We start from the raw sequence: 14,668 nt of genomic DNA, 5'->3' as shown, positions 1-14,668 counted from the left end.
GTGTCACAGCCGCTATGACGGCGAGTCATGATGTTGGTCTGTGTCAACATGATTAAAGCAGATACTTCCGGCTTGCACACGTCACTGATGATTGTTTTCTTCCACTGGCTGAAGTGGTGACCGAGGGTCATTGGTCTCTTGTAGCTCTGCCTTGTTGATGTCCTGCATCTCAAGCATCTAATTCATCTTGAAGGAATATGCGTCTACTTCCGTGAGAGCGCTTTGTCAGGACTCCTCTGACTTTTCTCCCGCTCTCGCTGACGTAGCGTGCATCCTGTTGTTGTAAGCCTGCAGCCACCAGCCGGCTACCTCAGACCTCCCGGCCCTGTTTCCTCTACCCACTGGGCACAAGAGTGAGCATCCTGCCAGGAAGGCCTGTCACTCGCATATCATCTTCTCACGGAGTTCATCTCTCAGGGCCCTCAAGACACTTTGCAACAAGTGTGTGAACTTGTATTTCCTCTTTACACTACACCGACAGGTGAAAGTTAGGTTTCTTCATTTAGACGAATAGAATGTGAATTTGAGCAATATTCTTTGCTGTCATCCCTTACTTGCAGATTGATCTCTGTCACGGCTGATCTCATGGAGATTGGTGCCATCTATAGTTTGTGAGAAGAGTAACGTTTTAAAGTTCACTTTCAATGGAAACACTTTCAAATACACACCTATCGTGCAGGAGATTGATGACCTCGGCAATCTAGAAAAAATATTTTAAAGTACTTTTTCTGTATGAAACTTCTTCTGCTTGCCTTAATTAGGGTAATCAACGTGAAAAAAATTAAATAAAAAATATCATGTATGTGCAACCCCCCCCCTGCAGGTTTATATAACAGAGATGATGTTCGGGTCAATTTGACCCGGCAGTGAAAGTGGAGGCTATAAGGGGTCAGAAGGGTCAAGTTTAGACCATTTCTTTCTTTGAAAATGTGAGACAAAGTATCTCTTACTCCTCCCAACATGTTTCACCCCATTTCACACACACACATACACACACACACACACACACACACACACGTGCGGTCTCACTACCGCACTTGTGCGAGAAAGATACTATTTTGGCGAGAACCTTTTTTTTTCTCGCGGGAAAACTCCGCCCACACTTAGCAGGAGAGGGGAGAAACATACGAAAGGGTTGCTTGGGAGTCCTACCAACATTACACTCTGCAGATACATGCAACACAGTAGCTTACTGGAGGACAACATGAGCAACAGAAACAAAAGGATGACAGGCCTGTAGGCTCTGGAGCACATCCTTGATCACAACAGTGAAATAGAGGAGGATGTGTCCGAACATGAAGACCATCTTGAGGTCAATTCAGATTACAATGTTACTGATTATGAACCATCAGATGAGGAAACTGATATACCTGTTCCTCCAAGCGAGACATTTGTGTCAAAAAATTGTGAAATACAGTGTTCATCCTCACCCAATACACGTATACCGAAAATATTATAAAGACAGTGGCAACATGTATCAGCACAAAGCACACCGTGATGACATGTCACTCGTGTGCTGTGTAGACACACACACACACACACACACACACACACACACACACAGACACACACATACACCTCGTTCACTGTGTTCATATCTTGTTAATTTTTGTAAATGTCTGTTCCTTAACACTATAAGTAAACATGAGTACAGTTTAATTTCAATACAAATCCTCATGACTCATTTGGCTTGATTTTGAGTGACCGGGTCAATATGACCCTGAACAGCAGAGGTGTCTCATCTCCATTTATCTACATCACCCCATGAAAAAAATAATGTTTCAAAATGTAAAAATAATTTAGAGAAAAATACATGTTATGGTAGACTAATGCAATTTACATCTAGGCTTTTCCAATGTACCTAAAAAATTGTTTTAACATGTATTTTTCATTAAAACGAGTGAGTTACCCTCATTGAACTATGATCTATGGAGGGGTGAATAACTTCATTCCACTAAATACTGATTGAATTGTTAGTAAGGGTGTTGGTGATGAGGTACAAACTATATTTATTAGGATTTTTTGGTTTCTGACAACTTTTGGATGATTAAACATGCACCGGGTCATATTGACCCGCGAACATCATGGCTGTACCTAAGAAACGAACATAACAGAAGGGTTAACCATGAAAATAACCCCATCTTGTGGTACGAGACAAAAACAGCATTATAGTTCTGCACGCACAACATGCACCTCACTGTACCGTTTTTATTTACACGATGGAATGATTTTGGTTAGTAAAAACCGATACATTTTAAGCTGTATAAGCTCTCAGCTGAGAAATATTGACGATATCTTACTTGCCTCTGCGGCTGCATTTCTCAGCAATGTTTTCTTTTTCAAGGTAACCTTCAAAAGCTACCGTGTGGTTATGCAACAGCTAGAGAGGCGTGATAAAAACCAAAATCTTAATGGTTGTTCCAGTAATTCCCATGCTATTAAGAGATTTGATTGAAAGAGTGTGTTAAAGCTGGGCACACACACACACACACAGAGATGTGCAGCACAAGTCTGGAAAACCTGTAGGTTAGAGGGTCAACACTGGGAGATGTAAGCTTAGAGTCCATTAGTGGATTATAACCATAACCACGCCACGGCCCGGCATCTCTCTTGGATTAAAGAGAGAGAGACGGAGAGAGAGTGATCCAGAGATATGCTGAGTGCATGAGGGAGCAGGAAAGCAATTGAATTGAGCAAATTCAAAGGCAAAGCATTGTATGCTGAGCCATACGGGGACGGAGAAACACTGTAAAGCGAGCTGAAGTAAAGTCCGAGTGGTGACAGCGCTTTGGGTTGGCAGACATCAGGTGATTTTGGCTCACCTACGGTATATTATCTTATAATATACTTATCTTATATCACCTGGCTGATCAAGGGATTTGCACAAGGTAAGTATAGACGAACGCAATGTGTAAACATGTGTAAACATGTGTAAACTCTTGTAATCTGTTTGCAATCTTTTTTTAATGTATGTATGTAATACATGTCAATATGGACATTTGTCATGTAAAAGATACAGATACAGCTTTCGTTAGCCATGCAGCATTTATCAGTGATCCAACAGAAGTGTTTGCTGTAAAGATTATATGGCAGGATGACTATTTTAATGAAATTGATTTCAGCTTTTTAATTTCATATTTATTGGCTTTTATTTCCATATTCTAGGTGAATACACACTGTACATGATGTGTATTTTTTCACCGTGTGTTCATCCTTATTGTTGTGTAACTTTAATTTCCTTTATGGCCTGAATGATTATTCCCCTCCCTGTGTGTTTGTGTGTGTGTGTGTGTGTGTGTGTGTGTTTGTGTGCATACGCAGGAAGCATGGACGTGGACCTGGAGGGGATTATCCAGTGCATCAAGCAGGGGGATGAGAACGGTGTTCAGATACAGCTGCAGGAGTTCAACAAAGAGGTAACGCCACACAGGAGCTCACACGTCGGTGTGTCAGGATGAAACACCGCGGCTGAGACCGTTATCGTGTCATCTTTTCTCTCTTGCAGTATGCCCAGTGCTTCTTCTTTGATTCAGAGGAGAGGGACCGAAGGAAGGTACATTAGTTCATGCTGCCGCGCCCGTTTACTGAGACCCATCCCTGTCCCGCCTGTGTTTCTTAATAAACCTCACCTTTGCTCAACCCCATCCTCACCCTTACTCCTCCTCCACCTCCTCCACTTCCTCCCCACCCCCACTCCACAGTCTGTCTGTGATTAGTAATTGTGCTGTATCAGTTATTCCTGATCCTCTTTCCTTGCACGCTCAGGCAGATTGAGCCCAGGCGGAGCGAATGAATAACTGTTAATCTCGTCAACACTTTCAACTCTTTCATTTGCAGCCGTTGAACAGCGGGTTCAACAATATCTTCAGTTAAATTTAATAAATTGATGTAAATCAATATTCTATTTTCAAATGTATTTAATTCCACTTTTCATTCAAATTAAATTGTTTTATTTAAATTGTATATGGAATTTAATCTAATTTATTTTGGAGTTGATTTATTAAAATGTTCATAATGATAATTGTATAATATATTATAACTATTATAATACAATTATTATAATTTAATTAAATTAAAATACATGTTTAATTTCATTTTATATAAATCTGATTCATCCAGTTCTCTTTTTTGTGGACATAGTGAATGAATTATTTCAGAAACATGATGTCAACAGGGTCAACCATGTCTTAGTCTTAGTTCTCTCAGCACCTTTGTGAAACACTCTTAAGTAGAAACTTTTTCCCGGGAACTAATGGTTTGAACTCCTAATAGTTACATATAACACTGTGTGTAATATGGCCCCTCACGCACATGATGTACTGATATCATTGTCTCTCTCTCTCCTGCTGCGTTTCTCGCTGGAATCGGACTGTCCACCTCCTAAAGCAAAGAAAACTGGAGGAGGTACAGTGTATTGATTTTGTTTGCACACGAGAGCAACCTAAACTAATTCATGAACTGTGTTCAAGCGTATTTGTTCTTTGCCCTGCTGTATCAGTTCAGGCAAAATAAAGTGAGGGAATACGCTGATTCTGACTCTGACTGCGACCAGGACGACCAGGAGGGTCGAGGCCTCGTCCTCAGACAGGTGCCTGACACTGTCACTTTCTGCTCTCAGTGTTTGTTTAATGTTGTTGAACACTAAAGGTCTATTTTTCTGTTCCTGTCCTCAGAATTTAGCTCTTGTCCTGGTGAGGTTCATTAGTACAGGAGTTAAATGTCGTCTGTTGAGAGTATCTCTACGCACCCTGAGAATCCTCTCCAGGGACAAAAAGGTCCTGGGCCCCTTGGTGACCGACGGCGCTCTCCTGACGCTGGCCAAACTAGCCGGGCTCACCACAAGCGACGCAAGTGACGAATCCAGTGACCCAGACTCTGATTTCTACGATAACATCATTGCTTCTCTGGTTGAAGCCAAAGTGCTGCGTGGTCGCACTGACGAGGACGAGGGTGACGCCGAAGCCGGTGACCGACACGCCGAGTGCTTTGATGAGGACGCCACGAGTGACACCAGCATCGCCGGCAGCGGAGATCTGGACAGCATCGGCTGCTCTGGCAGCCACAGGACCAGCATCGACGAAATGCACAGGGGCAGCATGCATCACAAGGTGCTGGAGAGAGGCAGGAGGGACCGCAGGAAGAGCAAGATGGAGGGGGAGGAAGAAGAGGAGGAGGGAGGCGCGTCAGGAGACGAGGCACAGCGAAAAGAGGCCTTGAAGGTGTTGTGTAACGTGGTCTACAACAGCACCTGGGCGCAGGAGAGGTTCAGCGGTCTCAGGTGGGGCTTCCTCGCGGGGCGCAGACATAAACATGCACACACAACATTACAAAACACTGATAAACACAGCCGTTGGCTGTGGAACTAGCATTTCTGGTTCTCAGTGACACTATTCTTCTCATTTGTCACAACCTTTAGTTGGCTTCTGTACAAGTCAGCCTATTTCCAGACAGCTATACCCTCTTGTTATTTCCTCCACCAGGCTCATGTGTGGCCTCACAGAGCGTCTATCCTCCAGTGTGAGTGGCTCACCTCTGTCCAGCGTTCAGTTCTATGAACTTCGCCTCATGTTCCTCATCACTGCACTGCGACGAGAGCTCAGCACTCAGCTTCAACAGGTAACATGACCTCACTGACTACAAAGTGACTTTCTTAAATATGTGGTACATATCATGCTAGTTATAATGTGTGGTAGATCATGTAGCGATACACTAAACAATATCTCTATTTGTTTATTGTGTCATCTTCTCTTTATTCTAACAGATTCATGTTCTACACATCTTAACTCCCTTCCTGTCTCACTCTCACTGTGTTTCCCTTCCAGGAGGGAGGTGTGTCCATCTTCACAGCAGCTCTGGAGAGCTGTCTGGGGGTTCAGTGGAAGGACCAGTATGAGTGTGTGCTGGACCCAGCAGCACCACCCATCTCACTGGAAGCCTCTCAGCATGTCATAGAGATCCTCAAAATCCTCTTCAACATCACCTACAGCACCCACAGGCAGGAGCCAAGTGAGGTCAGTCACTATGAGTCCATGCTAAACTTGTCAGCCATCAGGTGTAATAATAATGTATCTGATATAGAGACGAATGATCTGTACCGTGTGTGTGTGTGTGTGTGTGTGTTTTCTCCTCCCTCAGGATGACGCAGCTCTTTACCGACACCTGGTGGCGATGCTGCGTCTCTGCCTGATGAGGAAGTGTTTGCTTTCGGATGACACTGATGAACTGCAGGGGTGAGCGTGAACCAACATCGATCATTATTAATAACGACGATGCACATCCATTTAAAGTTGCTGGTGTTACAGTTGTGTTTCTTTATATAATGTCATGCATGTTTTATTATTCTGTCTCTCCGTTGAACTTTTATTAGCATTTGATTATTTCTGTATCAGGGTTCATTCCTCTAATGTTGGTGGGTCATTTTTTTTTGCATTCATGTCTCACTCCATATTCATATGTAAAGAAATGTGCAACGTTTAAATCTAATCACAGCTTTATTTGTCGTATATATTTGTATTTCTACTACTTAACAATAACAATCCATCATACTTTACCTTAATCTTGACTCAATCCCACAGTCACACGGTCAACCTATTGTCAGCGCTGCCTCTCCAGTGTCTCGATGTGCTGCTGACGGTGCCTCCGGAGCCCGACTCCACGCAGTGCCAGGGGGTCAACATGGACTGTGTCCACACCATGGTGATGTTCATGGAGAGACGCCTGGAGTCGGTGAGGGAGAAAGTGATGGGCAGAGAAGAGGGTTGAATGCTTAGTGGCCAAGCCACAATTAAGAGTTTTTGCCTTAAAAAGTTGAAAGTTTAAAAGAGCGACTCTTCTCTGACACTGAAGTAACCTGAGGAACGCGTCTTCCTTGTATGTTTGCTTCTCAGGGTGATAAGATGAAAGAGAAGCTGACGCCAATTCTCAATCTGCTGACAGAGAGCTGCAGGGCCCACAGACAAACACGCCATTACATCAGGAAACATGTAACACCCCCCCCCAAAAAAACACGATACTTCAGAGAAAGCTTTGTGCCTCTCACGATATTTGGATAATATTTTAAACTAGTATTTTTTAAAGACAACTGAAATGATTATTAATCCCCGTCATTAGATCCTGCCTCCTCTGAGAGACACGTCCCACAGACCAGAGGAAGGCTCCACAGTGAAGAGCCGTCTGATCCGGCTCATGACTCACCTGGATACAGACCTCAAACACTGCGCTGCTGACCTCATCTTTGTCCTCTGCAAGGAAAATGGTTAGAGCACACATTATCCCATTGAGCTGTCTTTGATTTCAAGCTCTCCCTATGTTTCTTGCTATTGTCTTATTTGTAATTCATATTAATTGCGGAGAAGCCAAAGGCAATTGTCATAGCTAACATACCAAGAGAATGTTAAATAAATAAATGATTTTCCTCAACATAAACTTTTGATCGTCACCTTCACATCTTCCTCCAGTGAGCCGCTTTGTCAAGTACACAGGCTACGGTAACGCGGCGGGCCTGCTGGCCACCAGGGGCCTGCTGGGCGGTCAGGGGCCCAGGGCCTTCTGCTCTAACGCCCGGTACTCCAGCGACTCCGACTCGGACACTGAGGAGTACCGGCAGGTCAAAAATCGCATCAACCCGGTGACAGGGCGGGTGGAGGCGGAGCAGCCGGACCCCATGGAGGGCATGACGGAGGAGGAGAAGGAGGAGGAGGCCAAGAGGCTCATCATGCTCTTCAACAAGCTGTCCAGGTCAGTGAAGCGACAAAGATAAAGAAGCTCTAATCAACAGTCTTAAGTCTAAATACAGATTCATTGTCCATATCTTTTTTTTTACCCCTCATTTGTTTTGCAGAGATAACATTATCCAGCCGATGGGAGTGGATTCAGAGGGGAAGCTGGTCCCAATGTCAGGACTGAGGGATAATTCCCTCACTGAGGAGGTGAAGTCTGGGTCTGAGAATGATGGAGAAGCAGAGGAAGGAGAGAACAACTGAAAGATTTCAAATCCATTCATTCAATTTATTGATTTTATTTGTAAATGTCCCATTTCTTAAGTTGGGTTGTAAATGTATGGACAACCCTTCTCTGTATTCAGACTCATAATATAGAGCAGCAATAAGGTCACACTGGTTAGAGTTGAATTGATAGTGGATCCTAAGAAGGAACTGATTTCATTGTAATAACACAATATTTGAATAAAGCCTTGGAAGTATATAGTTTGTACTTACATTTTGTGTATTTCAATGTGTAGTCTCAGTCTCTTCTATAGCGTTTTGTCAGAATAAATAACTAGGCGACATCGGACACACTGATTGGTTCGTCGAAATAAACATCTGCACAGCATATTTACCTTTTTCTATTGAGTCTCTGTTGTGTGTTCAATTGTCTCAGATTGTGCTCAGGTGCATGTTGTGCTGAAACTGTCTCGTAATATGAGATCAAAAACTTTCAGACAGATTCCAGATGTTCTGATCACATCTGCATTGTTAAATCAGCTTGTACTTTGACTGGCTAAACAGTTGAGTTCAATGCTTTTAATATTATTTTGGTTTATTAAGAGGGCTTAGGTATTGTTATAGTATTCATTTCACTGTACACTGTTTTTCGAGGGGTTCTATATGAAGCTAAGTTTGTCCCTTAAGCACAAACACGTTATTTGCAACGGCAGCATGTGTAATGAGTGAAAGAGCTCTTTACTTTAACTCAGTTTATTTGCATCAGAAAACAATACGCTATTAGAAATATGGTTTTAATTCTCAGAAACACCAATATATGTAAAAAAAGATCCTATTAACTCACTATGATCATAGTCTCCTTATTCTATGTAAACATTTGTGTAAATTTATTCAAAAGCACGTATTTATGTATAAACATGGTTCAGGTTGCACCTTTGTTCAGTACCACCAAATCCAACACCAGAGCAATTTTATTACCTGATCCACTAGTTTTGGTGTAGAATCAAGATATCACATTTTAATAAAACATGTAAACATCATTATTTCTGAGACGTTATTGTCAAGGTTAAGGATTGCAGAGTGCGTCAGCACATCTCCATCATCTCTTCGAGGGACATCTGCAGCTCCACCGACTGCAGGGAGGAGGCGCCGCCTCCGACAGCAATATTCTTCAGCAACTCCAATGAAGTCAGGACCACCTGAGACAGAAGAAGAAAAACCCCGGGAGCAGAAAGTCAGATGCAATGACAAGAAAGACAAGAGTGAGATGACGAATTTGAGCTTGACAGAAGCCGTGCAATCCGAGAACGCCGGAGCAATGAGACGTGTCAGGCTGCTTTCTTCAAAGTAACTTTTTGTACCAGCTTTTTATTCAGCATGCACTCCCCTGCAGAGGCTCGGGAGTTAAAGAACAACCTTTTACACCCGAGGGATCATCTGTCACCAGGCGCTTTTCATGCTTTGTATTCTCAGCGCTTTTAATCAATACCGAGACAAAATTGCCTTTTGAAAAGTGCTGCTGACTACAGCTCCCTTGAGTGGGAAATTCTTGGCGGTTTGATCACTCATGAAATTTGATAGAGGTATGTGCAGCAAGAAAATAAATAATATTATTATAATACTGAAATACTGGTCTGTGAGAGCACAACACTGACTGTGCCTTTTAATGATTCAAAGGGACTTTCACCTCCACCGTGATGAGTTTCTTCTCCCAAGACTTGTTGTCTGGGTCAGGCCACTTCTCCCCAAGGCAGAAGAACAGGGAGCATGGAGGGCCGTCTCTCCCATTAATGAAGTCCAATAGTCCTAGAGGGAAAGGGCAATCAATCACTACATCAAGCCGACATGCACGATACGGAACGTTTCCACAGGTAAGCTGAGAAAAAGCTACAGAATTATTCCTGTCACCCACCTTGCAAAAAGTCCTTGAACTGGTACAGTAGTTGAGGCTGCAGTTTAGAAATCTCTTGCGGCTGTCTGCTGCTGTCATACTTAGAGAAGCTCCAAAATGCTTTGATTTCACCCCGCCGCTGGCCGTAGACCACATTGCCTGAAACCCCCACGTCCAAACCATCGCCCAGCTTTTCCAGGATGCGTTGGGTCAGGCTGGCTTGGGTTTGATCCAGCATGGCTCCAGGACTTGGCAGAGAGACCAGGGACAGGCCTGACTCGTGATCCAAAACTGTGCCGTTGAGATCGGGCCTGATGTGAAGACAACATTTATTCATTAGATTTCATAAGGCAGAGCCCCATGACATTAGAGGAACAGCGTGACTCGTTTTGCTTCTTGCCGAGAGTTAGATGAGGAGATTGATACCACTCTCATATCTGTAAGGTAAATGTGTAGCTGCAGCCACGAGACGGTTAGCTTAGCTTAGCATAAAGACTGGAAACAAGAGGAAACAGCTAGCCTGGTGTTACTTAATGAGCTTTAGAAGAGCTGGTCAGTAAATGTTGCTACCTTTGGAAAGAGCCAGGCTAGCTGGGTCCACCTGTTTCCAGTCTTTATGCTAAGCTAAGCTAATTGGCTCCTGGCTCCAGCGACATACTTATATAGAGTCGTATCAATCTTCTCATCTCTTACTCTCGGCAAGAAAGTGAATATTGTGCTTCCTAAAAATACCAAACTATTCCTTTACCTGTGACAGTTGATCTGAAGTTAGACACTGAGCATTTGTGTGACGTGTTTCCTTTGATGAAAGCTTTATTTTGAAGTTACCTGTAGACTAAACGGATTCCAACTTCATTGTCAACCAGCTGCTTGGACACCATCACCCCTCTGTAGTACACTGATATCTTGAACTGAGTCTCTATGGATTCAGAAATAGGAGAAGATTATGAGAAAGAGCGCAGCACTCTTGTCTGTTTTCCTGTTTAAAACACATTTGATGATGATTGAATGATGTTAATTGACAGGCTACATCACTTCTAGTGGCCTAATTTAAGTTATTAGATGCTGATATTGAGTGAGGGACGTCATTTTTGAATGTCAGTGTAAAATTCCCATTTCCTTTTCACAGCAACATCCGTCGACTTACTGAAATGTTCTCCGTTACTGGTCTCGGTCACGGTATGTAGGAGCCGCTCTCCCAACTGCTCGTTATAGGCCCCTCCCACGGCTCCCTCCATTGGATGTGCTGGTTGCTCAGGCAACCCAGCTTCACTGCCTGCACCCTCAAACATCACTGGATACTGCTGTTGCCCAGGCAACGCGTTTCCATCAATCACAACCGAGTTTTGGAGGGGTTGTTGCTCAGGAGGAGGCTCAAAGCCTGCGGTGCCCTCTGTGGAAAAGTTGCAGAAACTGAAAAAAGTGTTTCTAGGAAGGCACCGTGGATGCTGTTGTTTTCTGCTCACACTGCAGCAGTGAGGAGGAAATAATGAGCAGAGCTCATACAGTAAGTCTACCTTCGGGGCCAATGTTCAGTCCCTCTAGGCACTCCTGGAGAATATCGTGGTTGGCAGAGGATTCTCCTGGCAAATATTGGTTAATTCAGAAAGATTCATATTCAGTGTTTCCACATTCATGGAAATAATAAAGTAATAATGCATGCCAGGAGAAAATAAACAGTCCCGTACCTTCATACACACCGTCCTCTGGAAGACAGAGATAGTCTTCAAAGCGATGGACGTCCTGGCTCTAAGATATCACATATACACATTGGAATGAGTTCACATGCAATTACATATTTACACATTTTACGTCCAGTGTTCCTACAAACCCACAAGCAGTCGCTTACTTCTTGTGTAGGAAGGCGATAATCCTCAAATAAATCAAGGTCAACTTGGTCCTGGGATCCAGCAGAAGAATTAGCTTTGAGAGTGAAAGCAAAGAGCTTAGTTAACATCTGCAGCTTGCTATTTTTATTCATTTATTCCCCTCAGAATCACCTCTTTAATCTCATAATCCCCTTTACAAACAGCATTGCCTCTGTATTCCATTCCTCAACCACAGAAACATAAATCAAAACTTAAACGTATGCAAAATAGATGGAAATGTGATGATCATCCAAATCAGGTAAGGGGGGCGATCAGATATGTGCCGTGCACGGAAATAATCATTTTCATATCCAATTAATGCAAAGAGCCAGTGAATACATTTCACATACACGTCTCATTACATTTATTCTGTTAATAGGTGGTTTTTAATACAGTTCATCAGAGGAAATAACTTGCCTGGCATCCACTACAATAAAGGACCGAATGGTGATAGTCTACAGACACCCTGGTGGATCCTCACCTCCTGATGCTGGCTCATCCGGAAAGCGAAACACTTTGTGGGGGTTAGCACCGTCGTTCTTGTTGTCAGAGATCAATTTGAAGCCTTTGGCTCGGAGGGCGCTGCGGAAGTTCCTTTTCCAGACTGAGGGCTCTCCATGAGCACCATTGCCACCCACCTCTGCCCAGGCCTGCAGGGAAGACACAGGTTGAAGGCAATACACTCTTCAAAAAGATCTAATACATGATGGATTCTTTAAACTATTGTCACTTTGTAGAACACAATGAATACAAATCTGAAGTTATGTCCAATTCATGTATGCGACTACTCTCTACTGTACTGCCACTGATGCTTTTTTAATGACGACTGTGCGTGACTACTACCTTAAAGATGAGGATGTCAGTGTCGGAGGAGTCCTGTCTTAAAGCATGTTTCCATGGGACGGAGAACTCTGTTCTCTGTTCTGTTAGCCAGTTCACACCGGGATACCTGCCGCTGTCAATCTTCTCCCGCAGCCACGGGATGAGCAGTGGTTTAGAATGAGACATTTCTGCAGGACAAAATGTCACGTCAACAGTGTTACACGGGCGCCATTTGGCATCCCTGATCATCAGTAACATGATTCCCAGATCATCTATAATAGAAAGAATTTAATACATTTTTGTTGCTTTTATTTTAAGATTAGTTTTGTAATATTTCAAGCTCAGAAGCCGATCCAGATCAGTGTTGCAGTCTTGTAGCTATCACTGTCCGGAGTACCTCGCAATGAATCATTGCGACAGTCAATAACAGAACGAATCGGAGGAAGAACTATTCATATGCTTTATAAAAAAGCAGCTGAGCCAGGCTGGATTTTAATCACCATAATTATTCACATGTATTTATAGGTTTATATGAATTATTAGAATGTTCGGATCCATCTTGTACAGCGCTATTCAGTCATTTTACAACTGGATTCAACGATGTAATCAAGTTAGTAGTGTAAGTAAAAGGGTGTAGATAAAATACAATGCAACTCAACCTTTGCTTTGTTCATTAAAGTGTAGACAATTTATTTATAATGTACAATAATACTAGAATGAGGGATTCATCTTTCTGTCTTTTCCCACTCCAAACTAAATTATGAAAAGTTTTAAGAAATATTCAACACCCAGTATCTGAGCATCAACATCCTGACTTCTGTAGAACAATGGTGCAGCTGAATAAACCTGCTTATATTGGCAATTTCTGAATTGCAAGAAAGAGGAAGCGGGCAGGTATTAGACCAGCTGTGGTTCAGCATTCAATATCAGAAATACTCAAAGAAAAACAACCTCAAAATACTGCAGTGTGCAGTAAAATGTATTCAAAGCATAAAAAGAAAAAGTATAAAGCACTCCACTCTGAAAAATGCTTCTTCACAGTCAAATTTAAAGGTTAACTAGACTATAAAAGTGTAAATACTCATGTAGCCTACAACCACGTCAATGCAATTGAATACAGCATGCAGTATATATTGTATTGAGTCACCTATAGTAGACTAGTTGCCCTCTCCCTCTGTCTATAAATGTAGTACAGTATAATGAAATATTACTGTGAATATTCGTGATATCGAGTGTACAATGAGCTGGAAAACCCACAGTTGAGGAGCGCCATAATCACAAGTGAAATCGTTGCCAACAGCTCCACAACAGAGCACAGCTGAGGAGACGTAAACTCAGGTGAGATGTTATAAACAACATAGTTCCGATGGAAACTCTCCTACCTGAAGTGACGCAATGTCAGCCGAGTCGAGTCGTTTTCAGGGTCAAACTTTAGAAAAAGTGATGCAGGAGGACGGCAGTAAGTGTGTGCAGCAGCAACAACAACCTGTCCGAGCGCCTTATTCCTTAAATACCGACAGGAGTCCGGCTGCTTGCTGCACTGACGAGGTGTTCTCGGGAAACTCCGAATCGTCAGTTTCGTTTTCAAGATGTGACGTCAGGCAGCGTCATACCAGCCTGGACCGCTAGGTGGAGTCAAACACACGTTTATATGTATACACTTGTGAGGACCGTTAAGGACGTAATACATCCCCCTGACCCTTTATACCTCAGTTCAATAGGTTTAAAGACATAAAATACTGAGTCTGACATGGATTTTTTCCACAGAAAGAAAGTTCAGTTAACTGGTTAGAAATACTTAAACCACATCTACTCGTCCTACCTCATTAAAAAAAAGGCAGAATCTGTGGACTTGCAAACAAAAACAAAAAACTAATCCTGCTTGTAGGTGCATGCATTACAAATTCAGATTTAACCTTTTAGTCAACAGATGAATGTGAAAACCGCTTCTCTTGTATCAAACTGACGCACCGCACATTGAAGGCCAAACATCCAAGATAAAGAACAATAACCACAACCTTCTGCCCTGAGAGAGCCTTTTGAATACATGAGGACCAATCAAAATGTCCTCACAAAGATAGACGGAACACACAGACACACACTGCAGGGAAACAAAACACCATTTGTTCTTTGCAGATTTTATT

The 14,668-nt window shown here is 42.8% G+C and overlaps 2 protein-coding genes across 2 annotated transcripts; one reads left to right on the top strand and one right to left on the bottom strand.

The window, feature by feature from the left end:
* Nucleotides 1-3,326: 3,326 nt before the first annotated feature.
* On the top strand, nucleotides 3,327-7,982 carry LOC306713089 (chaperone Ric-8A; the record flags this gene model as incomplete). Its single annotated transcript, XM_079182664.1, has 13 exons — nucleotides 3,327-3,416; nucleotides 3,506-3,553; nucleotides 4,387-4,404; nucleotides 4,499-4,588; nucleotides 4,674-5,278; nucleotides 5,481-5,616; nucleotides 5,823-6,011; nucleotides 6,136-6,230; nucleotides 6,576-6,726; nucleotides 6,888-6,983; nucleotides 7,111-7,255; nucleotides 7,458-7,737; nucleotides 7,841-7,982. 13 exons carry the CDS (start codon nucleotides 3,327-3,329, stop codon nucleotides 7,980-7,982), a joined length of 2,085 nt encoding a protein of 694 aa, XP_079038790.1.
* Nucleotides 7,983-8,686: 704 nt separating this feature from the next.
* Nucleotides 8,687-14,054, bottom strand: irf3 (interferon regulatory factor 3). Its single transcript, XM_079182665.1, has 11 exons — nucleotides 13,907-14,054; nucleotides 12,546-12,712; nucleotides 12,184-12,352; nucleotides 11,684-11,757; nucleotides 11,523-11,583; nucleotides 11,352-11,417; nucleotides 10,982-11,227; nucleotides 10,663-10,753; nucleotides 9,856-10,145; nucleotides 9,631-9,749; nucleotides 8,687-9,142 (listed from the first exon to the last, which is right to left on the bottom strand). The coding sequence occupies exons 2-11, from the start codon at nucleotides 12,708-12,710 to the stop codon at nucleotides 9,029-9,031; spliced, it is 1,395 nt and encodes a 464-aa protein (XP_079038791.1). The 5' UTR covers nucleotides 12,711-12,712; nucleotides 13,907-14,054; the 3' UTR covers nucleotides 8,687-9,028.
* Between the last annotated feature and the right edge of the window lie 614 nt (nucleotides 14,055-14,668).

The sequence above is a fragment of the Pholis gunnellus genome (assembly GCF_910591455.1).
Source record: "Pholis gunnellus genome assembly, chromosome: 21".
Classification (NCBI taxonomy): Eukaryota; Metazoa; Chordata; class Actinopteri; order Perciformes; family Pholidae; genus Pholis; species Pholis gunnellus.
Note: the sequence above shows the minus strand (reverse complement) of the source record. Positions and strands in the feature narration are given on the sequence as shown.